Source organism: Vicugna pacos, chromosome 12 (assembly GCF_048564905.1).
Source record: "Vicugna pacos chromosome 12, VicPac4, whole genome shotgun sequence".
Taxonomy (NCBI): domain Eukaryota; kingdom Metazoa; phylum Chordata; class Mammalia; order Artiodactyla; family Camelidae; genus Vicugna; species Vicugna pacos.
The window spans coordinates 42,516,198-42,542,931 of record NC_132998.1 but is presented as its reverse complement, the minus strand read 5'-3'; the positions used below and the strand labels follow the sequence as shown (position 1 = coordinate 42,542,931).

Below are 26,734 nucleotides of genomic sequence, written 5' to 3'. Positions count from 1 at the left end.
TAGGGCAGTAACTAAAATTACTATGTTTATGAAAATATCTATAGGATATATGCACAAATTTGAAATAATCACTCAGCAAATATTTTCTTGCATTTTAATAGAGACCCCTCTGATAGAGTGGCATGCAGATAACCCTAGGAGAATTGGTACTTCAGGCTATTAACATCCTACATATTACTGAGTAACACTTTTGTACAGGTTGTTGAGCAGCCACTTTTGAGCACCCATGGGGAATATACAAGTGCCAAGGAACACCAGGATAAAGGAAGAGATATTACATTTAATTATTATACTTCTAAAAAATGAATTAAAACCAATTAGGTAGATAACTAATCAAAATGGTTCTATGAGGCTAATGCTCTGACATTAATTTCCTTCCTCTGTATCCCACCATATTATACTACATACAAATGTGCAACAAATACATAGCAATGATAAATGCTTATTTTTTCCATATTGAAGAGATATAGCTGAACATAAAACAAGGTAAATAGTAGTAGAACAGAGATACACATTTTTTTTCTTGAGTCAAGACAGGGGAATGGATCAAGGATTTATGCTAAAAGGATACTGAGATCATGGAAGACCAAGAGTAGGAAACTTGAAGTGTTGGACCAAAGTAATAAAAAATAAAAATAAGAAGTTATACGACTATATTCATCAGAATGGCAAAAATTAGAAAATTGGTGATTGCAAAGTGCTGTCAACAATGTAGAGACACTGATGTCCAACTGGTGAAAACAGAAGCTTGGCACAGTCATTCTGGAAAGAAATCTGTCATTGTTTATTAAAGTTGGTCATTGTATGCCCTGTTACTCTTCAAGCCCATTCTTGGAGGATACATACGTGTGTGTGTGTATATATATATTTATTTATTTATTTATAATAAATATAAATATATATAATAAATATAAATATGCACATACATAAATTAGCATTATAATCATATATTAGCAACAATTTTGGAAAATTTTAACTTAAGAAACATTTGTATTCATCACAATTTTTAAAATACAAAATATTTAACAAATGTTAACATTAAGATGTGCAGGACCCCTATGATAAGTATCAAATATTGTTTAAAAACAAAATCAAAGAGATATACCATATTTATAGATAAGGAGACTGAAATTGTGAGATGTCAGTTCTTCCCAAATTAGCTATAAATTCAATAAACTTTCAGAAAACTTTTTAGTAGAGATGGACAAATTTTAAAATGTATTGAAAAAAATAGTAATAGGACTCACACTATTTTCAAGACTTCCTTTAAAACCTCAGTAATCAAGGTTGTATGTTATGTTCACAAAGAAAGAACAAGCAATGGAAAGGAAGAGACAGTCCAGAGGAATACCATTCTTAAAAGGTTAATTGATTTCCTTAAAGGTACTAAAGCAATTGAAAGATGGAAAATTTCAACAAATGGTGCTGGACAAGTGGATAGCTACATGGAAAAAAAAAAAAACAAATCTTGACTCCTACTTCACATCTAACTTAAAAATGAATTTGAGATGAATCATGGGCCTCAATGTAAAGGCACAAATTATAAAACTTCACAAAGAAAATATAGTATGGTATTTTCACAACCCTGGAGCAGGCAAAGATTTCTCAGATGAAAAATAAAAAGCAAAAATCAAAAAAGAAATGGATAAATTGTACTTCATCAAATTTAAAAGCATTTGCACTTAGAAAGACACCATTCAGAAAATGAGAAGAAATGAAAAGTCACACCACATCCTGGGAGGAAAATTCTCTCTCTCTTCCTCTCTCTCTCCTTTTCCCTCTCCCTCTCCCTTTCCTCTCTTTGTTTCCCCTCTCTCACAACCCTCCTGCAATCAGGAAAGTTATAAAAATTATAAAAAAAGTTATAAAAAAGTGGCAAAAGATTTAAGAGACTTCACAAAGGAAGATATTTTAATGATTAATAAACACTTTAAATTAAAACAAGATACTACTACACAGCACTAAAATGGTTATATATGTAATATATCTATAAATAGAGATTTTTAGAGATTTTATAGATATATTTATTCATTTAGTATAAGGAAATATTTATTATAAGGAATTGGTTCATTTGATTATGGAGGCAGAGCAGTCCCATGATCCGCTGCCTACAAGCTACAGACCCAGGAGAGCTTAGTGATGTAGGTTCTAGTCCAAATCTTGAAGGCCTGAGAATCAGAGGGCTGCTAGTGTAAGTTCCATTCAGTCTGAGACCTGAGAACCAGGAGTGCCGATTGTATGAGTTCCAAAGACAGGAGAAGATCTATGTCAAGAGAGCGAATTCTTCCTTCCTTTACCTTTTTGTTCTGTTCAGGCCCTAAGTGGATTAGATGGCCAACCACACTGGGGAGGGTAATCTGGTGTACTCAGTCTGCAGATTCACACGCAAATCTCAACCAGAAACACACTCACAGGGTACACCCAGAAATAATATTTAACCAAATATCTGGGCACCCTGTGGCCTGATCAGGTTGACACATAAAATTAACCATTGTAGAAATCATTTGTATAAATAATTGAACTGAACAGTGGAATTTAAAAATGAGCAAAGGGCTTGACTACTAGATCACTAAAGATAATATTCAGATAGAAAGAAGCACATCAAAAGATGTTAAAATCATTAATCACTAGGGAGATTGTTAAAGCTACTATATAATACCATGATACACCTATTGGAGTGGTTAAAATAAAATGCTGACAATACCAAGTGCTGACAAATATATGGAGCAACTGGATCGCTCATACATTGCTACTGAGAATGGTTCAGCCACTGGAAAAAAATGTGTCAATTTCTAATAAAGTTAAACATACACTTGTTTGACTCAACAGTTTTGCTTCTGAGCATTTTTCCTAGAGAAATGAAGTTAAGTTCAATCAAAAACCTATACATAAATGTTCATAGTGGCTTTATTTGTAATAGCCCAAAACTGGAAACAACCCAAATCTCATTTAGTGAGTTAAAGGATAAACAAATGATGGTCCATACATGCAATGAATACACAATGAAAATGAATAAAAAGCAATAAATAAGAACAAACTTTCAATACACACAAAGACTTAGATGGATCTCAAGAGCATTATGCTGAGTGAAAAAAAAGACAATTTCACAAGGTTATTAGTATATTATTTCATTTACATAACATTCTCAAAATTGTTCAATTATAGTGACAAGAAATATATTAGTGGTTGCCAGTAATTAGGTTGAGGAGAAAGTATGACTCTAAAGGGAGAGCAAAGGAGTTTCTTTGGGAAGGGGGAACAACTGTCTATTCTGATTGTGATGGTAGTTACATGGATTTATACATGTGATAAAATGTCATAGAAACATAAACAAACCAAAAAAATAGTGCATATGAAAACTGATGAATAAGATCTGTGGTTTAGTATGGGATTGCACTAAATTTCCTAGTTTTATTAATTGTACTTTGGTTATATAAGATATCACATATCACTGGGACAAGCTGTATGAAGAGTAAACAGGGAACTCTCAGTACCAATTTCTGCAGCTTCTATAGGAGTTGTAAATTGCTTCAGGATAAAAATTTTGAAAATGATTAAACTTCATGTTTAAGTTCTATATATTTCATTACCCGTAAATTATAGCTCTGTAATCTATTATGTATACCTCACCTTTCTGTAACCGAAATAAAAATATTTTAAAAGCACTCATATATCTAGAAGTGGTACAAACAATGATGTGGAATTTTCATAATAATTTGCAATACTTTTGCAATAACTTGCTGTGTCAGATGCACTACTGGACCTTTAATGAGCCCCTTTATGAAATGTCTAGGTTTTCACTTCTATTCTGAGTTCAGTAATAGCAAGCTTGCTTACTTAGCAAGGAGTTCATTTGAGTGGGTGGGAAGGAGGTGGGGAGGGAGATGTAAAAGAGAAAAACAAAAAATGTGAATTTGAAAGAGGATGGTGATCGTTAGATTCTGGTTTCATGAGTCTTTGTAGCTGATCGTAGAAGGACATTAAGGACAATACTTTCTCACGGGATTGCAAGCATAGTGTGCTTTGGGTGAACTCCCAGCTACTCTGAGGCTGCTTTGCTTTCCATCATGGCATTTTGTCCCACCTCAGGGTTGAATCCTAAGAAATCCTTACTTAATGATATTAGACATTATGTAAAACAATATTTTATAAGCAAGAAGTGATGATCTTTCAACTCTTCAGTTCAGTCCCAGGTAGTAATAAAAGTTCAGAGAATAATTTTAGATGAAATAAATTACTTAATACTTATGTCCTTAAAATAAAATATCTTGAAATTTCTCTGTATTTATCCTTACTCCCAAATTAGGCTTAATGTATAGTATTTTTATATTAATAATAACCTTAATGAGAAGGTAGAGATCTTTTGTGACTTTTTTTAATATATAAATATGGGATGAAAGGCATTTCAGGGAATTTTATAAATGGTAAAATATAAATATTGCAGAAAATAATCCAATGTGACCTTTCTAACATTCAACTAAGAATTAAATAATATCCTTGGTAAATAAGTGATGTTAAGCGATTTAAAGTTTCATCAGTTGCCTTTAAGATTGATTTTCATCAAAATTACTGTACTAAAATGTTTTCTTTTGTTGTGCAGACTCAAATAGCAAACCTCAATTTTAAAATCGGCTCTTATTTGCAAAAAATGCTTTGACATAGTGCATTTGTTCTGCCTGGGCAGCAATAAAGGATTGTGGTATCATTTTGAAGAAGGTTGTTTGACAGAGCCTGTTTGTTTATTTGGGGTAATGTGAGCAGCATTCAGAAAATGCCATATTTTGTTTCATGATTGTATACATTCTCTCCCATTGCTCCCAGGCAAGACTTGTAAGCAGAGAAGACACGGATTTAGACCTTTTTTCCATGACCAGTGGAAGTGCTTTGTCTGTGAAGAAAGAAAAAAAAAATCAGGCACACAGACGCTCAGCAGGATCTTCAAGTAAGTTGTGGTTTCCTTCAGAATTAATTTAGAAATCACAAATGAATTGATGGAACCTAATGCCAGCAAGCATTCTTTTACAGATAAGGGGTAGGATGCCAGCAACCAGAACTGCCCAAAAATATGCATTTGAATTTTCTCTTTCATTAAATGTCTTCTTTTGCTATAAACAGAATTAAATTATTTCTAAAATTAACAGCATCGGTTTTTATTTTAATTATATTCTGTGACTCAGTGGTCTGCTCTCCCAACCCCCCATGGGTTATACTGAATTCTTTGATCATTTCCCTCTAAAAGAATTTGTTGAGGCTAATTGTAAAAAGTTGGATTTATATATCAAAGTAGTGGATTTTGGCCTTTTGTCATTGATTTAATAAATACTGTGGGTAAAGTTAGGTTTTGAAAGAAACTTTTAGAAACAGCAGATTTTAGATAATAACATTATACTGTCAAACCATGCTCTTAAAAACTATTTCCACTGAATAGATGACAGTTTGTATTTATTAATGATGGCTTTTTACATTTGTAAGCCTGTCACATCTATTACCTTTAATTTGGTAATATAATTCTATATATCATGGTTTCAACAGGAATTGCACTGCAGTTATTAACTCTGAAAAGAATGTAAACATTAAAAAATATCTATATCTTAGGGTATTTAGAAGTAATATAGCCTAATTTTTTTCAAATTCTTCATTTAACTTACACCCTAGAGATTTTGAAATATCTTCTGAAGTGTTATGGTATATTAATATAAAAGATGTTTTATGTAATATCATATTTTGTTAATTTCCCCAAAATATAAAGAAAATCAAAAGTCCACACATTAACTTATACTTCATTTTAAGTATCAGTTATTCTTGAAAAAGATTTCTTACTCATTGATATTATAGTTATACACACACAAAGTCAGTATTTGATTTAATGTGAAAAATTCAACAATCCATAGGGTGTTCTTCAGATAAATGAAAACTTCAAAATGGTTCTCTGACTTCACTTTTCATCCAGGTACCTGGCATTATTAGATTCCAGTCATTTAAATCCCTTAATACATGCAAGTTCATTTTGATAAATTTTAATTTTGTTTTAAAGTTATACTTTTAATGTGTTTAAATTTAAAAATATTTCCCAGGCTTCAAAGTTCTTAGAGTACTTGAATTTTCCTTACTTGATTATAGAATCTGGTCATGAAAGGTTGCTGAAATCAATATGGTTAAGAAATATTTTAGGTTCATTCACTTAAGTAAAATTATTCCTCTAATATAAATTTTCTACATCAACATAATATGTTAATTACAACAACTTTCAGTATGTAGATTACATTTCAGAAAAAACAATCTGTGCCATACATAGTAATGAATAATGCCGTATCCATTGTAAGCATTGCATACTTCAAACTCATATGATATCACTTTGGAGCAGTGTAGGTAAAAAGAAACAAACCAAATAAAAAAAAATGGCCCTGTTGCTTTACAGAATATCAAAGCTTCTGTTCGTAATGTACCATCTGAGTGTTAAAAAATAAATAACTCACTAAGTCAGCAACTATCTTGAAATGCTCAAGTTTCATCTTTCACTCCGTAACATTGAATCATAGATCTGAGAGTATAGAAGATCATTACAAAGAGTTCATTTCTTAACCCTTTCTCTAGAAAACTGTAGGCTATTCTTTAGGAAACTTAGGCTATTCTCACTGTAATTTCAATTAGTTGTCAATAAATGACATTATTGCAAACATTACTAATCACTAATTCTGTTCACTAAGCGACAATTTAAGCTAAGCCAGTTTAGAAAAATAGAGTTTTTATTAAATAACAGAATGAGTATGAATAAATTCTACTTACCCAAATTATTGTTGGTACTAGTTTAGTGTAACATCCACGTAATATAATGGTAAAGAGTGTGAGCTGTGATATCAATTTGCTAGATTTTGTATCATGACTTAATGTCCTCATCCGTAAAATGGGACTGATAGCTCACTTGTAGAGTTGTTTTAGGATCACATGCAGCATATTTAGAACAATATCTGGCACAAAGTTAGTGTTTAGTAAATATTTTTTGTAATGGCCACTTACACATACCTGTAAAAGAAGAATCAGTTGAGGTGAGTCACATGGGCTAACTAGCTCAGCTTAAAAGAAACTTAGTCTTGGTAGTTACTTGACTAAAAAAACTTGACATAGCCTATTATCCATAGAAATGTTCTAACTGTCAAAGCCCTTGGGTCCTAGGCCTCCTTGACCTTGGGCCAACCACTTCTAGCCTTGGTATTTTGAAAGCTCTTTTTCCTTCAGCTTTCTCTCTCTCAAAATCTTGTCACCTTATTAAAGCCAAAATACTTCTTTTAGTTTTGCAAGCCAGATCTAAAGAGTAGTTTATAGACTGCAGCTATAAAACTCTTTCAGCCTTTGAACTTTGCTAGATATTTCGCTTTCAATGTTGATATGATATTTATAACATGTATTCTTTAGAATCAGATAAATTCAGGTTTAAAATCCCCATGCCGCCATCACATGTAAGTTGTGTGAGCTCGGGTAAATTACTTCACCTCTAAGAATGAGTTTACTATCTGTAAAACGCGAATATAATGTCTATCTCATAGAGTTTTAAGAAGAAATAAGAAAAAATGAAGGTAAAGTATGTGATATATTGCCCAGCAATAAGTAAGGGTTTTAAGAATAGTCCTTATTATTTATATTGTTTGTTATTGTTGTATGTTTTGTTACTGTTGCATAATTCTAAACAACCTCAGAGTCTTCCTTTTCTGTGTGCCAAATAATAACAGAACCAGCGTACTTACCGCCTGCCACCTGTCTCAAGCAATACTGTCGTTTCTTGGAGAATTATCCTAAGTTTTCTATCCATTTCCTTTTAGGTCTTATTGTTCTCTTAGAGGAAGTCAAGGCAGTCTCCTGCTACCTAATTTTCTATTCTATCTTATGATTTGAATAGAAATGAAAGAGGTCATATTCTTTTTAAGCAATGTGCCATTTATAAAATGACTATGCCAAGAAACTGCCTCATTTAGACAGTATTTAGACAAAATATTTGATTTCCTTAAATAGTTTTGATTTTCTCAATTAATTTTCTATTTAATACTTAAAATAAAGGATGCATTACAATAATAACAATTCCATTGCCCTAGCAATTTATAGCTTAACCAATTTCTTTCAATTATCTTTTCTTATTTATAATGATTATTTTTCTTTGATAGCTAATATAAATGAGACTTGGAGAGTTTATTTAACTTGCCTTTGGCACAAAAAACTTAGCAAGGGAAAGCAGCAACTTGAATTCACCTTTTCTTATTCCAAACCCAGCACCGTATTGCCTTCTATGTTTCCATGTGCTAAAATGTGTAGCGTAGTTAATAATAGAACATAATCTAGTTCATCTTATTTATTCATTCATTCAAGAGCCATTTATTGACTGATCATTGCTCACTATGTACCTAATTCAGGTTTCCATTTGCCTTCTTCTCATCATCTCTGTACTTCATACTCCATTTTCAAAGTTAGCCAGGGATTAAGAATTCACGTACCTCTGTAATAGTTCATAGTCAGCATGAAATCAGATTCTTCTTTGAGCATGTCTGAATTCTCATAAAATGTAAGCCCTTTTAATATGGTACTGAATTTTCTGAATATGGAAAAATTATTTTTCAGAAGTAATGCAACTAATGTTGTTGGAGTGCAATGTACTTGATTTGTACTTAGAACGACATTTGAGATTTAAGTAAGGAAAAACAATGGAAGAAAAAAACATCTAAATAAGAGAAAAGGGTAAAATATAAACATATGTTTATGGAACATTGAGGAGTCTGTCTGGACCAGAGGTTCTACATACTGAATTAATGTAAAATAAAGTTAGATTTAAAATGAAACCTCGTTTCACGTAAGGTTGAAAGTAAGTAGAGAAATCAGACTGATAGTAACTAATGAGGATTTCTAAAAATAACTTATTGTTTTAGAAAGCCCAAAATAAGTTGAAGAAAGACATTCTGACTCAATCTAACATTATACCATGCCTCCAATATATTGACAAGTAATTTTACAGCTCTTATCTTATAAAAGTGCAAAGTGAAATACGTAGTTTACAAAATGTCAGTACCCAAGAGTCTATGGAGATTGAGAGACTAAAGCAAAAATTGATTTCAAAGATGTCCATTAAAGTTTACTCCAGATTTACTAAGCGCATTATATTAACATAATTTAAATATGCAAATTAAGAATTGTTAGCATGTATATTTGTGTATGTCTGTATGTATATATGTACAAATACAAATATATGGATATCTAATTTGTATGTAACTGCAGTATATTCACATAGCATGTATTTATAAGCCTTCACTGAGTAAACGTAAAATTAATCAGTATTACATGTATCTGTGGGTAAACCACATCATGCGTGCAACATGGGTGCAAGCAGTTATGTGCCTACAATAAGCACAGCACTATGCAAGTTGATAAGAAAGTACAGGGATGGAGAGGTACAAGACTTAGAATAGCCAACAGAGCATCGAACGAGAAGAACAAAGTTGGAAAACCAGCACACCCACTTCAATACTTACTATAAAGGGCAGTGCAAATTAAAGTGAGATACCACTACGCACCTATTAGAATGACCAAAATTTAGAACACTGACAATACCAGATGCTAGCAAGGATGTGGAGCAACAGGAACTCTATTCTTTGCTGGTAGAAATGCAAACTGGCAGAGCCACTTAGTTTCTTACGAAATTAAACGTTTTCTTACCATATGACCCAGCAGTTGTGCTCCTTGGTATTTACCCAAAGGAACTGAAAACTTACGTCAATACAAAAACCTGCACATGGACGTTTATAGCAGCTTTATTCATAACTGCCAAAATTTGGAATAAACGAAGATGTCCTTTAGAGGCTGAATTGCTGCTAAATAATCTGTAGTACATCCAGGTAATAGAACATTACTCAGAGCTAAAAAGAAATGAGCTACCAAGCCATGAAAAGATATGAAGGAAACTTAAATGCATATTACTAAGTGGAAAAAGTCAACCTGAAAAGGCTACATACTGTGTGATTCCAACTATGTGATTGATAGTCTTGTAAAGGCAAAACTCTGGAAAGAGTAAAAATGACAGTGGTTGTTGGGGGTGGGGGTGGAAGATGAATAGGTTGAGCACAGGATTTTTAAGCAGTGAAAATACTCTGTGTAATAATACTATAATGATGAATACATATCATTCATCATACATTTTTCCAGACCCACAAAATGTACAGAACCAAACACCAGGAGTAAACTGTATTGTAAACTATGGACTTTGGGTGATTAAACTTTGTCAACTTATTTTCATCAGTTGTAACAAAGGTACCTCTCTGGGGAGGGTGTTGATAATGAGGGAGGCTGTGCATGTGCAGGGGCAAGAGGGATATGGGAAAGCTCTATGCCTTTCCCTGTTTTTCTGTGAACCTGAAACTGCTCTGAAAACAAAAATAAAAATGGGAAAAAAAGAAAAAGATGAAAAGAAAAGCTCAGAAGGGTGTTCGTTGCCAGTTATTGCCTGAGACTTACTTCAGAATAGGTGGGATTTAGAATTTAATTTTATAAATAAATTGTCCAGAGTTAAGGAGGCAGAAAGACTCAAATCTGGGTCTTCTGAGTCCTTGTGTAAAGGAAAGGTATCCACTGTTTCCCGTCCAGCTTGTTTGCATCGTAAGTTTTTGCTTCTATCTGTCTCAATTTAAAGATGGAACAAAAAGACACTATTATAAATTATGATATTTTTAAGTACAAAGATGAATATGTGCCTAGCACATAGTAAGCACTTAAATTTAGAAGATAAATGTATTCATCAGCCATTGTTGCTTTTCTCCTGTATCATACATTCATATCACCTTATTTCTCAATGGATATTGTCTTCTCTAGAACAAGGGAAAACATTTCCATTAACATTTTATGGCCTTCTCTCCAAACTGTATATATGAGATTTATACTAATAGATGGTTAAGATATTAAAGAAAGGCTGTAGTATATTATAAATAACATTCTATTATGGAATTCAATCAGCATGAAGATGGAATTTTGAAGGACTTAGCAAGGACTTAGCCTCTATCAGCAAGGAAAATCTAAACAGACTTTCTTTCAGATTCTGTCGGCCACAACAATGTGGTACTAATTTTTTATATTTCTTGTTTATCCTCCTCCCCTGCCAGTGTGTATGTACCAGGAGGGCAGGGAATTTCATGAACTATCCTAGATACCTAGACCAACTCCCTGGCGAGTGGCTCTTCGATATATATTTAATGAGTGAATTAATAGATGAATGAATGAATGAGTATGACCATCCTCTCACTGCATAAGAACTAGAAAAGTAAATATTGAACACTTTCATGTTCCATACTGGGAGGCAGGTGGTACTGACAGAGGAGGAGGGTGAAAGATTTACTGTTTGGTAGACATTCAGCAGTATCTGCCAAAGCTTCTAAGAGTATCTGACCTGCTCAAAATCCTGGTACCATTATCGTTAACTAGCACAATCTATCTAAATCGTAAGGATTTCCTTCCTGGTGAGTCTTTCAAACAGCCCAGTCACAAGATGCAAGTTCCCATGGATCTAGCCTACATGAAACCAGTCCTGTCATTTGTTCATTCAAACATGTTTATGACGTGTTCCTTGAAGGCCTACTGCATCACACAGAGGAAAGTCTGGCCTTCCTGGAGTTTATAATCTACATAAATATATACTGTGACATTCTGGGTCCAATCAGGAGATAGCTATCATACAGTAGGTTAAACAGGGAAATTTGAAGTATTATCTGTACTAAAGGAGCAGCTATAAAATATAAGGAAACTCTATATGGTACCCTAGGGCTGAGGAAGAGCACCTGAGGAAGACAAACTTGGAAGGAGTTCAGACCTCATTGGAGAAGGTGTGGTTTGGCCAACAAATAGCTGAGAAGTTCCTTGGTTTAGCCAGACCAAAGCTGGTCTGACGTTACTGGGCAAACAGTAGGCGACTCTCTAGAGTAAAGGAAGGTCATGAGCAACAGGCAGCACGAGCACACAGTGAGAGTGGACTGGAAATGGGCAGGAGGTGGGCAGCTTTGGTTTCCCTGTGGAGAGAGCACACCGGTGATGTCTGGTCGAAGCTGCAAGGTTGCAGATGGATTTTGTTCTAGGCCTGTGGCTTAGACACGCTGGATCAGAGGGTCTCAAACCCGCCACCCCCACCTAGGCCAGAAATTGCAAAGCCTCTTCCCCCGGCAGTGCCTCTTCGGTACCCTCTACTGAGAAAGCTTCACACTTTTCTCACTTTAAAGGAGAAATACTTAAAGGAACTCTTTTATCAAAAAACATGTCATGAAGGATGTATTCATTGCTAAGAGGCAATACATAGATAACTGACGTATGAATATACTTAATCAGTACTCTCTGAATATTATCATGTATATATGTGTATGAATTGTAAGTATATGGATGAAAGAACTCTTATAAAAAAAAATTGGACTCACTGTTCTCTTCGGAAGAGATGCACAGCTTGGACCAAATTGAGGCCTCGTATTTTACTCAGGGCATCTTAGGCAAAAAGCATATTTAAGTGAGAAAAATTGCAAAAAAATTTTAAAATTGAGGAAAAGCATAAGAAGACCTCAAATTGTTAAGATAATGTTTTCCCATTATTCTTTCTTTCTTTCTTCAAAGTTTTATAAACTATTTCCAGCCTATAAAACTATAAACTAGGGGAAACAATTAAGTAGGGAATTTAATAAAGTATAGTATAGCCCTCACTACACTGGAATCATGAAGTACAGAGGTGAGGGGTGATTGAAATGCCAATTGCATTTTTAAACACAGTGGGAGACAGTGTGGTATTGGGAAGAGGATGTGTTAAGAGATTGGGAAATCAATGTCTAGTCCTTCCTTGGCTCCTTGCCAGCTTGTTTGTGGCCTAGAGGTAAAAGGCAGCCTTGAACAATGGAAAGAAAATTTGGAGTAGGCCAGACTTCAGTTTGAATCTCATTTTTCATATATATATATTTTTTGTGAGCCTAGATGAGATACTTCAGGGTTGGTTTGTCCATTTAGAAAATATCATGGTAAAAATTACATGAATATATAAATATGTATTTTGTGCTCATGTAGAAAAGTGGGAGGGGGAGAAAAACAATTATAAATAATATCCAAGAGTTCTTACAGCTTTAAAATTCCATAATTCTGCAACTAGAATAATAAAACTTTATATATGACAACTTTCCAATTAAAAAGCAACATATATAAACAGTTCATGCAACTTAACATAAAAAAAATAACTGGATTAAAAAATGGCAGAAGAACTGAATAGACATTTTTCCAAAGAGGATATGCAGATAGCCAACAGTGACATGAAAGGATGCCCAACACTGCTAATCATAACGGAAATGCAACCCAAGACAACAATGAGATATTACCTCACACCTGTCAGAATGGCTGTCATCAAAAAGTCTACAAAAAAGTCTAGAAAGACAAATGTCGGCAAGGATGTGGAGAAAAGGGAACCCTCCTACACTGTTGGTACAAATGTAAATTGGTGCAGCCACTATGGAAAACAGAATAGATACTTCTCAAAAAACTAAAAATACAACTACCATATGACCCAGCAATTTCACTCCTGGGTATATAAGTATTTGAGAAAAACCACTAATTTGTAAAGATACATGCACTCCAATATTCATAGCAGCATTCTTTACAATAGCCAAGATATGGAAGCAACCTAAGTGTCCATCAGCAGATGAATGGATAAAGAAGATGTGGTATATATATAAACAATGGAATACCACTCAACCATTGAAAAGAACAAAATTTTGCCATTTGCAGCAACAAAGATGGACTTGAAGGGCATTATGCTAAGTGAAATAAATCAGAGAGAAAGACGAACACTGTATATTACTTACATGTGGAATCTAAAAAATACAACAAACTAGTGAATATAACAAAAAAGAAGTTGATTCATAGATACAGAGAACTAGTGGTTACCAATGGGAAGGCGGGGTGGGCCATAGAAGGGTGGGGCAGTGGGAGGTACATACTATTGGGTATAAAGTAGGCCACAAGGATGTACTATATAGCACAGGGAATATAGCTAATATTTAAATGGAGTATAACTTTTAAAAAATTGTATTAGAAATTTTAAAAAGCAACAAACTATTATTTCTGATGTTTTATCATTATGAAAATCATGTTTGTAACTGAACATTTTCTACACGCCAGAATACTTCTAATTTTTGTGAATTTAATTAGTAAGTGCCTTGGTGTATTCCTCTTTGGGTTGATCCTGTGTGGGACTCTCTGAGCTTCCTGGACTTGGGTGAGTGTTTCCTTTCCCAAGTTAGGGAAGTTTTCAGCTACTATCTCTTCAAAAATTTTCTCAGGTCCTTTCTCCCTTTCTTCGTTTTCTGGGACCCCTATAATGTGAATATTAGTGTGCTTCAGATTGTGCCAGAGTTCTCTTAAATTATCCTCATTTGTTTTCATTCTTTTTTCTGTTCTGCAATGGTGATTTCCACTATTCTGTCTTCTAGCTCACTAATCCGTTCTTCTGCCCCGTTTAGTATATTCTTGGCTCCTTCTAGTGTGTTACTCATTTCAATAATTTTATTCTTCAACTCTGAGTATATCCTTTATATTTTCCAGCTCTTTGCTAAAAACTTCACTCTGTGCACCTATACTTCTCTTGAGTTCTCTGAACATCTTCACCATCATCATTCTAAACTCTTGGATAAATTGCCTATTTCCTCATCACTTATTTCTTCTTCTGTGATTTTATCTTGTGCCTTGTCCTGGAGGATATTCCTCTGCCACCTCATTTTATCTGTCTTTCTCTTTGTGTTTTTAGATGGGCTAGTTATGATTCTCGACCTTGGAGAAGTGGCTCTCTGTGGGAGATGTCCTATGCGTCCTAGCAATACAACTCCTCTCTTGTCACCCAAGGGGCAGGATCGAGCTGGTCCCAGTGTAGGCTCTGGCCTGTGTTTGTGGATTCCTTCCACAGGCTTGGGGCTATTGTTTTCTTATTTCTGGTACCTGCCCCTGGTGGATGAGGCTGGGCTAGAGGCTTATGAAGGTTTCCTGGCAGGAGAGGTCAGTGTCTGCCCACTGCTGGGTGAAGCTCAGCCTGGACCTCTGGTGGGTAGGACCCAGCCTAGAGGCATTTGCAGCTCAAAAAGTCTGCTGATGGGTGAGGGTGTGTTTCCACCCAGTATGTGGTTTGGCCTGAGGGTTCCCAGCCTACAGGCTGTTAGGCGGGGCTGGATCTGGGTGATATTGATCCAATCAAGATGTGAGCCTCCAGGGAAGCTCATGTAGATGAACACTCCCAGAATGTCTGCCACCAGCTTCTATGTCCCCTGGGTGAGCTGCAGCAGTCCCCTAACTCCCCAGGAGAACTTCCAAAACCAGGAGACAGGTCTGGCCCAAGTTCCTATGCAATCACTGTCTCTGCCCCTGGACCTGGTGCACGCGAGATCCCATGCACGCCTCCCAAGAGAGCTAAGTCTCTGTCTCTCCCCGTCCTGTGGGGCTCCTGAAGTTAAGCCCCACTGGCCTTCAAAACTAGATGTCCTGGGCTCTCCTCCTCCTACTGCTGGAACCCTGATTTGGAGAGCCTGATGTGAGGCTCAGAACTCTCACTCCTGTGGGAGCACCTCTGTGACTTAACTGTTCTTCAGCTTGTGGGTTGCCCACCCAGGGGGTAGGGGCCTGGCGATATCGTGAGCACACCCTTCCTACCTTCCTGTTGTGATTCTGTCTCAATGTTTCTAGTTGAAGCAAATCTCTTTTGCTAGGCTCCAGTCTTTTTTCTCTATGGCTGTTCAGAAGTCAGTTGTGTTTTTGTTGTATTTGCGAGGAGAGGTGAGTTCATGGTCCTGCTACTCTGCCATCTTGATTCAATCTCCCAGAATACCTCTAAGCGATCCTGATTTCAAACATTGTTTAAATTATCTCTAATTACTTCAGCTAGGTACAGTCAACTGAGATGGGGAATAAATAAATCTTTTAAAAAATATTTTCCAAATAAAGATCAGAAAATTCCATCATCCAGGAGAAATGACAGCTATTTTATAAAAATCAAGTTTAATTTTAAAAATCTAGATGTGATTCTGAAACTCAATGTGCATACTGAAATAATTTGGCTTAAGAATATTTTATGGTAAATATTTAGTAGTAGATATCTTAATATACCAATACATTTCTTTTTTTTAGAAAGAGAAAAAAATTTCCTATTGCAAACCCAGTCAACTTTTCATAGGGTGGTATTTGGAAATAATCTTTAGCTTAATCTTTAGTTAGATAGTTACTTTTTAGAAAGAAGTTGTTTTTAAATTTTAAATTAAAGACAGAACTGGCTATAGACCTATAGGTACAAGGTAACTTAATAAATAGTTTATCCTGAAATAATTAGTAAAGTCTATGAAGTTTTGTACAAATATAAAATGTTATTCCAGGAAAAACAAAGGAATAACCTGCTAGGCAGCTGTCCTTATTAAAAGAAATTTAAGTTTTTCAGTTTACAGGGCTGTGTAAAAAGAGGCCTTGGTTTTAAATCTGATTATTCTCATGCAGAATATTAATTAGAGAACCAGGCCTGCAGTCTTTACTGAAGAAAGCAATGCATGTTTTGAAGAGAACTCTAGTATATTTATGGGCAAACACTGAAAGGAAAGAAAAGGTGTTTCTCTTGTTTTAGGGGTTCTCTTTTGAAAATAAGGCTATTAATAATAGTGCTTTTAATTCACCCTGAATGAATTGTACCTTTGAAGTTATATGTGGCTGTTTTATTCAATGAACATTTAATGAGCACTTATATATTAGACATGATTATGTTATAGAGATGATTTCAAGTTCAATTATATATCAAAATTCTAAGCTTTTTAAAAATACAAGTCAGCCTCTGTACCTCATAATTAATATAGCAAATATTACAAATTTTTCAAAAAGTAGTGTTTAAATTTATTTTCAAAAATTAATATTATTTTGCTATTTCAAAAATATGAACAATCTCTTATGTGAAATAGCTTCAGTTTTTCTCTCTGAAAGTATTAATAACAAATTTCATCTAATGCAAAGATGTGTTAATGAATTACAGTGTTAATTTTTAATGTGGGGGGGACCCATATCTGTGTGGTCCCCAGCTGTCTCTCTTCACTCCTACAGTGGGGAAACTCGATTAGGTGAATATAGTTATAAAGGATTTTGTAATAATTTATGAATATAATACCAATCAGTGGTATTTCATTGGTGGATGTACCTCCCCATTTTGTCATCTTGTTGCTCTCCAAGCTTTCTTCCACCCTGCTCCTAACCTGCATCTCATTTGCAATTTCCCTTTTTCAAGACTCCAAGATCTCTAACTAGCATTTCAACCATTTTGGCAGCTCTGCTACTTCCAAATTATTCCTTCCATTCCATGACTTAAATTTGCAAATCAATGATTTCCTCACTGGATGTTTAGAAATGTTTTATATTTAACTTAATTTTCTGTCACATAAAGTGGTCAAAAGTGAGTAAAAGTTATGTTTAATCATGTCCCTACTTGCATATTTTTCAGTTTGGACTGAAACTATATATAAGAAAAATAAATTGAGTTTTGGTTCAATTGTCCACTCCTTAACTAGTATACTGGTATCACTTTTAGCTGGCCTTTAGGAACTCTAGGTAGTTATACAGTTCGGATATATTTTCCTCATATACCTTCTTAAAGAAAAACTCATGTAGTCTCTAGGAGCCCATGTCCATTTTTGCAAAGTTCAAAGGAGATGCTCATTAATGTTATTTTGTTAAAGTACGTGTTCATGTAATTCAGCCAAAATCACTCAAACCTGGGAGTATTCTTCAAACAATTTCAGAAATTCTGGTAGCACCTAGTTTACAAGGACCTTGAGAGGCAAACAGAAAGACAGTGACATAAGTAAAGGATAAGAAAGTCTGAAAAAATATTCTGAAAAAATAACTCTTAAATTAAAAATTCACATTCAGGGTTATATATATTTATATATGTATATATAGGTAAGGTACAGATACAGAAATATCTTGTATTTCCTCGACTCACAGAATTTAAGAATAATATTGTTTTTCATGGGTACGTTTTATTTATTTTTAGTTCCATAGGCCTTATTTCCCAGTAATGGACAACTTTTTTTTCCATTCCAAGGCATGCGAAACAGATATACGTCTCACATCTACTGCATAATGATTTTCTTCATGTTACCATTATAGTGGAGGCATACATTGTTTCTCATTATTTCTTAAAATTAAGCAAGATATTTTCTTCTTTTTTGAGAAACCGTAGTCATGTAAAGCAAAGTTTCAAGCATGTTACAATCACCTAACTTTGGCCAAATAATTAAACTGCACTGCCTCAATTTCCCCATTTTTAAAATGAGAGTGATAGGTATGGTGCGGAGTTGGAATGAGGATTAAATGAGATAGTGAATATAAAATACCAACCCAGGGCCTGGGACATAATGGATTTTTAAATCCCTGCTACTCCTTCAACATGACATTTTCACGGAAAGCTATGAGTGAACTGACATTGGCAGAATTGATGAGCAAATGGGTGATGAGAAAGTATGGGCAACAGCACATCTGCTCTTTATTAAAACTTGAGTCTTTATTAAGACTTGATAGTAATATTATGTAATTGTGTTCAAGCAAAAATTTTGTTGATGCTAAATGCACAATGAAGAGATTGTTTAGATTCACTGTAGCAATACTTTTAACTAATAAGCGTACTTGTAAATGATGGTGTCCTGTCTACAAAATCTTCTAATAAGATAATTCCACAATACCACTGTCTATGCCAATTGCTCCAAATTTCACTGTAGAAGTAAAAATTGACTATCAGATTTCCTATTCAAAATATTCAAACTTCAGTCCCACTGTGGATGATATATTTTTTCCCCCAGATAAAAACAAGATAAAGACAAGATTTTTATAAACAACCGCGGCCAAGTTAAACTTTTTTGTTCTACATATAACAAAATCTGGCTTTGTTTATCCTCTTTTTTCTTATCTGAAGTGTTTGATTTAAAGTAACATGTCAGTAGAGAAGCTTAGAGCTACATCATAGAATTGTGATCTTTAAAAAATTCTGTTCAGCAAGAGCTGGTCTCTAACAGTGTAAAATTTTAAACTTTAAGGCTTTTGTTTTATTATTGCTTAAACCATTAACTCTGATTTTTCTTGGTCTCAAATTTTAGGGCAGGAACTTTAAGAGTACAAATTTGTTAAATCTTAGTATTTTGTCCCTGAATAAACAAACACGTTAACATTAACACTTCAACCCTTAAAATATCCCCATAACCAGAACTGGATAGTCAAAATTAATTACTATTATACCAAGAGCATGTTTACATGGTTGCTGGAAACATCTAATAGACATATATTAAAAGTCAAGCACAGACTAAGCACATATTAAATAGCTGTTGATTTAATGTCCCATAACAGTGTGATACAGCCTGTTTCCAGGACCTGAGACAGTTTAATGCAAGTCAACAATAACTGCAGACACTGTTAAGTAGAACGGTTATTAGTAACCACAGAATAATGTTTACAGATCTAAAACAGTAGTCACTCTTACCAGCAGCTGACATTATCCAGAGAAAGACAAATTTCAGCTGTATTTGTGTGAGAGAACTAGTTGTACATATGTCAAGTACATTTATTCTTGTTGAAAAAAAAAAAAAACAAAAAACAACTTACACACGTTTTCACATTTTTGAGGACAGGATCCATGTATGCTCCATTGATAATGGATTAAAGCATCGTGTTTCTGACTGGAATATGTTAGTTCTTACAACCCTTTCCTTCATGATCATTTTCTTTAAGTAAACTGTTTTACTTTGGCTTTTTTTTTGGAGGGGGAGGTTATTGTCACTTTCAAACTGATTTCTTACACTAGCTAATGTGGTGCGAAAATAAGCGGGTATGGTCAAATGTGAAATGCATTTGTCAAATGAATGAAACTCAAGTGCAATAATACAATAAATCCTCAGGCGACTCATGTTTATTGTTGCCAAATGTCTCCCTGCTAAGAACTAATAAGCATGAAAAGGGATAATGAAAGTTTCCATGAAAAGTTTTTGGGAAACCTATCCACAAGTCTTCACTATCTGGGAATGTGGAAATAAGTATTTGTTTTATACAAGTTCCATATGAGAATTGTGAAGATGGAATTATGAGAATAGAGTGAAATGGAAAGCAACTGCAGTATGATGGTTACTAATATTATTTGGCACATGGAAGAACTGACAAGGAAGCTTCATTGAAAGGGAGAGCAGAAGAGCGCCAACTACATAATAGGCACTAAATAAATACATGTTGAACAAGTGTGGAAATAAAAAGAAGAGTTTAAATGAAAGCTTTCAAAGACTCCAAGTGAACTTGAAAATCTAATTTGGGTTTTAAATGTTTAAATTCCAAAGTACTCTTTATCACTGCTCAGTGATAAACATTAGGGAATTTACTTAAAATGCATATTTTGCTAAACGTTTACTTTGGCAAAATTAATTAACATGGGAAAATGAGGGGTAAGACAAGATTATTAAAAATGAAAATAGTGTTTTATATATAAAACTGTGTTGTTTAAAAGGAATATGCATTATCAATTAGGGGTAAAAAATACTCTCAATTATTAGCATAATTTATGCCATCACTCTTTATTACAAATATTTATGGACACTTAGTTGTAAGTATAATTAAATTGAATACAGTCCTGAGGAGAATATAAGAAAAAAAAAAGACTGGAGAATTTGGGAACAAGACCTTTTCTGAACTGACAGGAATAATAGGACATATGACCTGATTTTAAGAACCAGCTTTATACAGCAGAAAACAGACTCCTAGATAACTTATAGATTATTAAATTTCATTCTTTTTAAATTTTATTAATTCTTATTGATTTACATTTTTATTACCTAGTCACTTTAGGAGTTTAAATACTCAATAAGTATCTACTAGTGTGGTAGGAAGCCAGAAAAGCCAGGAAAGAAGAGTTTTAGTTAATTTAAGGGCCATGTGACAGAAGGCAAATCTAAGTCTGAAAAAAAAAAAATCACAAAACCTATTGAGATTTTACAACCCAAAATAAATCACTCAAAAAATTTTCCTCCAGAAAAAAAAATGTTGAACAATATTAGTATAAAAATTACAGAATTTAAAGAAGCAAGACGGTACTTTTGGCACCATATTCTAGTCATCCATGTCGGTGCAGACACAGCCACCAAGTATTTTTAAGAAGAAAACAACACAGTAGTGTGTTAAAAATAATAAAACCTGTGAAATAGTGCATACTATCGGGAGGCCTCAAAGATTCTAGATCAAACATGAACGGTAGCTATTATAAAAGATCAAGAAATGGGTAAAACACGAAAGTAAAAATCCATATTATATATCAAAATAAGACACCCCACCCTATAGGATATGTTTTAGCTTTTATGCTCATTAGAAATTGTTTCTTCAAAGTAAATGTACATGGACAAAGCAAGTTGTATGTGTCATACATGTTAAAAGAAACAACAGGCATCATGATTATTAGCAACAATAACAAATTCTATGGCTATTTCTGTGACTATCAAATGTATCAAACCTAACTGGTTTTCTTATTTATATGTCTCTAAATATTGGGCAAGAAGAATAACTTTAAATGTCATTGTTCAATTGGGATTTTGAGAAATAGGGAAATTTTATTAACCTTTTTATAAGTTAAGAAAAAAGTTTTACTCACTGATAAAGCTTAAAAACTATTTTTGAAAACAAGCAAAATCACCATGTTACATTGAGGCAATCTGAATATAATATCAAATAAACAACCTGTTTATTTGTTTTATTTTCATTCTTAGTGCTAGACTTTATCTACCTGTAAATGATCATTATAATTCAAGGTTGGACGTAGCAATAGCCTTAAAAAGCAACTGCCACTTGAACACTGTAATACCTCCCTCAGCCTCCAACATGCCCACTATAACTCACTCACAGCACTTACCCTGATGTAAATGCTTTGCTGCTAACAATTTGTTCTGGTCACTTTCATTAAAATGTTGAATCTTTTTTTCTCCATGCTTTACTTCTGCTGTATCTGCTGTTAAGCAATACAATATGGGAAGGACTTTGAAATGATTTCTATATCCAGACACATAGTGTTGGGTGTATCGATGAAAATCCAATGACGTATTACTTACTATACATCATGAAATTTCTATTTTAACCTGTTTAAGGAAGTTTTTCCTATACATACCAGGAGCGTCATTCAAAGCATTTTACATATTAAATTACTTATAAAAACACGGCATATATAGACCTTGGCATTTGTTAAAGAACTAAGGATTTAACCCTCCAAAATTTTAAAGGACCAGAACAAATCTCTAGCAGAACGCAGATTATGTGACAAAGAAGGGACTTATTGAAAGATAGAGCATACTTATCAAGACATACTTTCAGCATCTATGTAAGAGACTGATTGGTTGATTTGTATGGTCACCTGCAAATATGCAGCAGACTGTTGTTTTAAAAAAATGTAAAATCTGTAACAATAATGTTGCAGGAGAGAGGAAAGAACTGGCAAAGGTCCTAGTTATAATTTTTTTATTCCAGGAGCCCATCAGTAGGTCTAGCTCTAATACCAATTTTTTGAGGCAAGATTCTCTCACTATTGTATTTTCACGTGGGTAAGTAATTTCAGAATGATTATACATTGACTGCATTAAATTGTTTCTTTATTTTCTTTTTTTCATTTCTAGAGTAATCATAGGACAAAGTAATAGCTTTGCAATGAATGCCAATATGCGGTTCCTTCGTAGATGTGTTGCTTTAGCACTCAATTTATTTTCTATACATATGGTGGTTCAAGAATTTATATGATAAGGACTGTCACTAAATGCAATGAGAGATTAAGCTATATTGACTACTTCTCAAACCATTTATTTGCACATAGCAAAACAATAACATGCAAGCTTTTAATCACATCTAAAATACTGTTTTCTAAAAAACTATATTCACATAAGTCTTTATGTAATTTTAAAGACTAATTTCCTATAGCATTTTCATTCCACTGAAAATATACTTCAGGTTGCTGTAAAGCTGTCTTGCAATATCACACAACATGTTTTTTGTTATAATTATTTGCTGAAGGAGTTACACTACACAATGAAAAATTTACAAGCTGCCTTTTAAATATAGGGTTACATTGTGGCTAAGTACCAAAAGACTTGAAAATTCATCAGCAGCTTCAAAATAACAAAGACAACAGAACAGTATTAGGGGAAAAAATGTACCGTACGGTAAATTGGTAGTCAATAGAAAAATCCTTTAGAATGCAGAAATACTGTTAAGAATGAGGATTTGGTCCACAGAAAGGCATCTTTTAATGCAATTCACTTTATTTAATTTTGAAATAATTATTTTAGAAGAATATGAAATTATCTTTAAATATTTCAATACTTTGTAGAGACAGTGCCGCCTTTCTTACATATTATTTGCCATCTTTGATCAAAAGGTTGTATTAAGAATAAAGACATTAAAAATGCATCTTTATACTATTAAGAAAGTTCCATCAAAACTATTAACCAATGATTAACCATGTTATCGAATTATATTTTAAAATACATACTTATTTCTGTTTACTACTTTGAACTTTGCAAAGAACTGATTTAGCTTTCTCTGTTGGAACGAAACATTTGTGTTAACCGTTTGTGAAAATCCATATACTCTTTTATTAATCTGTATTTTGTATGCAGGTAAATAAATACACCTGAGTTCTAAATGTGTCCCCATAGCTCTTCATTTCTCATTCCTCCCTGCCCTGCTGCCCACCGAGCCCCAGCATTCTCCCTAAATAATGTGTTCTTGTTAGGAGCTATTTGTTATCCAGGAAATACTTTATCAAAGAGTTTTTACTGCCAGGGAAAGGCGTGGGTTTGCTATTACTGTTATTGTTTTTTAAATGGACCAAAGTAGACATTCCATTCTATTATTTGGTTAAAAAAAAATGTTTCCAATATGTAACTAGTAAGTAAAAAGAGGATACACTTTGAAGATGCTTTCTTACATTTTTTAAGCCACTATTTTACCATTAGGAAATCCGAGCTTTTATGAAGTAGTAATATTCCTGTTGCTTGAAAGATTCTTACAGTTTCACAAAGGACACTGACTGACTGGCCAAGGGTGGTTTAACGCAGGCTAAATCTGGCCAGGGCTGAGAAGCCAGCTTCACTTGGCATCTCTCTTGTTTGTCTCTCTGCCTAGATGGCCTTCATGAATACCAGCTGTGAAGGTCTCTAAACTGCTCTCTGTTCTGCCTCTGCCTCTGCCTCTGTCACTGACTTGTGCCTATAGCCAAAGACATCAGCCTCTCTGTGCCTAGAATACTGTTTCCTACCTCTCTGTGCCTAGAATACTGTTTCCTACAACAATAGCTTTTAATGTTTTTTTGCTGCCTTTTAGTAACATTTTCTTTATGCACTAAAAGTAAAATATGCTCCCTTTATAGATGTTTATTAAGTCCTTTGAATTTGTTTTCCTAATGTCAGTTTTAAGATTAAAAACCAAAAAGCAATACTCTGTTTTAAAAGAGCTTTTAAATATAAGATAGACTTTTACAATCAATTTTCACCATTATGTTGCACCAAATTTGAAATTACAGACTAATTTCCACAGTCTGATGTTTCCTAACCTTTTTATTTGGACACGTTTTTGAAGTATTTTAAATTTTAGTTGCAAAAGTATTAATTTCAAAAAAAATTTGATATTTTCCCCCGTACATTTATTTTAAAGACAAAAGCATCGCAATGACGTGTCACGTGATTTGAGTCTGCCTCAAACCAATTCTGAGGAAGCTCTGGAATGCCTCACTCTGCTGCTTTTCAAACCATGTCCCCACAGATACAGCCCTGTGCACTTGCTTAATCCTCAGGAGATTTAAAACAAATGATCATAATTCTTTAATAGTATTCTTGATATGGCATTTTGTGGTCTTGCCGAGTAAATTCCTAATCCACTATCCCAGTCTTAAACATAGTATTTGCTTTTAAGCTCTAACAATTTTTGTTACTTTTTCCTGGGTAAGTTCTAACTTGTTGAATATAAATAATTTCTCCCATTTTATAGCACCTGTTTACAAAGCACTCTCATGGGTCTAACCACCATTGCAATATAATCAGGAAGTTCATCTTCACAACAACCCAGTAATGATTATTTCTCTCAGTTATGACACTAAGGCTCAGAAAGGCTGTGACGTGTCCAGTACAAAGCTGTGTTTTATACAGCCACACTAGGACCCATGAATATCTTTAGACTCTATATCTAAAATGCTTTCCATTTTACCAAGAACTCTTTTTTCCTGGAAAAGTCTTTTAATTCAATAGGACTATTTCTAAATCTAATTTTAATATATTCATTATTTATGAAATAGAAACAATTATAAAAATTTATACCATGAAAACATAAACAAATTAAATATCTAGACACTAAGAAGACGTATCTCATAGTCTTAAAATACTGGGGACATTTGAATTGTACATAAAAGGAAACTGTTATGTCTATCTAATTTTTTTTAGTCTATTTCTAAATATAATTTTCACTAAACTTTGATGATATTACTTTGCCAACAAAAAGGAAACTCCATATACTTTTTTAAAACTCAAAGATCATGTAGTCCTAAAATGCATGTGATTGACAAATATATTTCTTACTTTTAAATATAATTTTACTTGGATCAAATGACATGAAAGTGTACATTTAATATCACTGTAGGTTGTTCAGTTAAGGGAATACTTGCACCAATGATAACAAATACAAGACCTTCTAAGAAAGAGCGTATATCATTCCGTGACAATCCTGTACAACTCAGTGGTGGATGGGGAAGTGGCAAAAAGAAGGAGAAAACTTCCAACTAGTTCAAGCTTCAGCATTCAAAACAAATGGCAAACGGTTTCTTTTCAAGAAATCTGTGGATATCTGGTTATGTTACCAATTGGATACAAGGTTTTAGAGTACTGTATTTAATTTGTATCATTATACATATTTCCCAATTTTGTTTATCTTGGTTTCCATCTGTAACATACAGTTTTGCTGTTGTTCCTGTGTTCATGTGGAATGGCTCCCAGAAATTAATTCTTGAAATATTGTAATGGAATTTGCATATCCAATTTCTTCCTTTGTTTAAAATTTGTATGACATGTGTCCTAAAGATGGTTTTTGTTACCAAGAATAAATTGTAATACCATACATATAAAAGGATACAGCTATATTTTATTGGACTGTTTATGGTATTAGTGAATCCTTAATATATTAATAAGTTTTATTTGATCTGATTTTTATAATTGGATATTTTAAGGGTAAATTGACATATAAAAAGTGATAAGAACAGATAATGAAAATAGCATTTACTTTCTTTTTACTTTAAGTCATCTTAAATAGATTAGAGTTGTGTTCAGAAAATACACATTCTGTTTAAATTTAAATGAAATACAAACTTAAATGTTTATCAATTTAATAAATTGTATATTTTATCTGTAATGTTTCATTCTTATGTTTCATTCTTATGAAGGGTAGATGCTCCTTCTGATTCATTAACATTCTTCTGACTCAAACATTTTAATTTTTAAAGGTGCCTTAAATATTTGTCATTTAAAAAATCCTTTCCACTTTTCAAAGCCTAGCCTTATATTTTGTAATAATATATTTTCTAAAATTACAGACGAATTTTGTTAAACTCTCACTACTGTGTGGTAAATAGTCTCTGTTATCTTAGTACATAAAATGCTGCATTTACCTTTAATGCTGT

At 33.6% G+C, this 26,734-nt stretch overlaps 1 protein-coding gene across 6 annotated transcripts in view; it reads left to right on the top strand.

Moving 5' to 3' along the window:
* Positions 1-26,734, top strand: part of LRRIQ1 (leucine rich repeats and IQ motif containing 1) — a 178,788-nt gene that overhangs the window by 143,292 nt on the left and 8,762 nt on the right. For 3 of the 6 annotated variants that reach the window (XR_012078573.1, XM_072973310.1, XM_072973309.1), the window contains exon 26: positions 4,822-4,942. Coding sequence is in view for 4 of the 6 variants with exons in the window: in XM_072973310.1 (XP_072829411.1) it covers positions 4,822-4,942 (121 nt within the window). In the remaining 2 variants the exon portion in view is untranslated. Of the gene's footprint in view, positions 1-4,821; positions 5,139-25,701; positions 26,275-26,734 lie in introns of those variants that run through there. The other 3 variants (XM_072973307.1, XM_072973308.1, XM_072973312.1) reach the window with 3 other exon arrangements.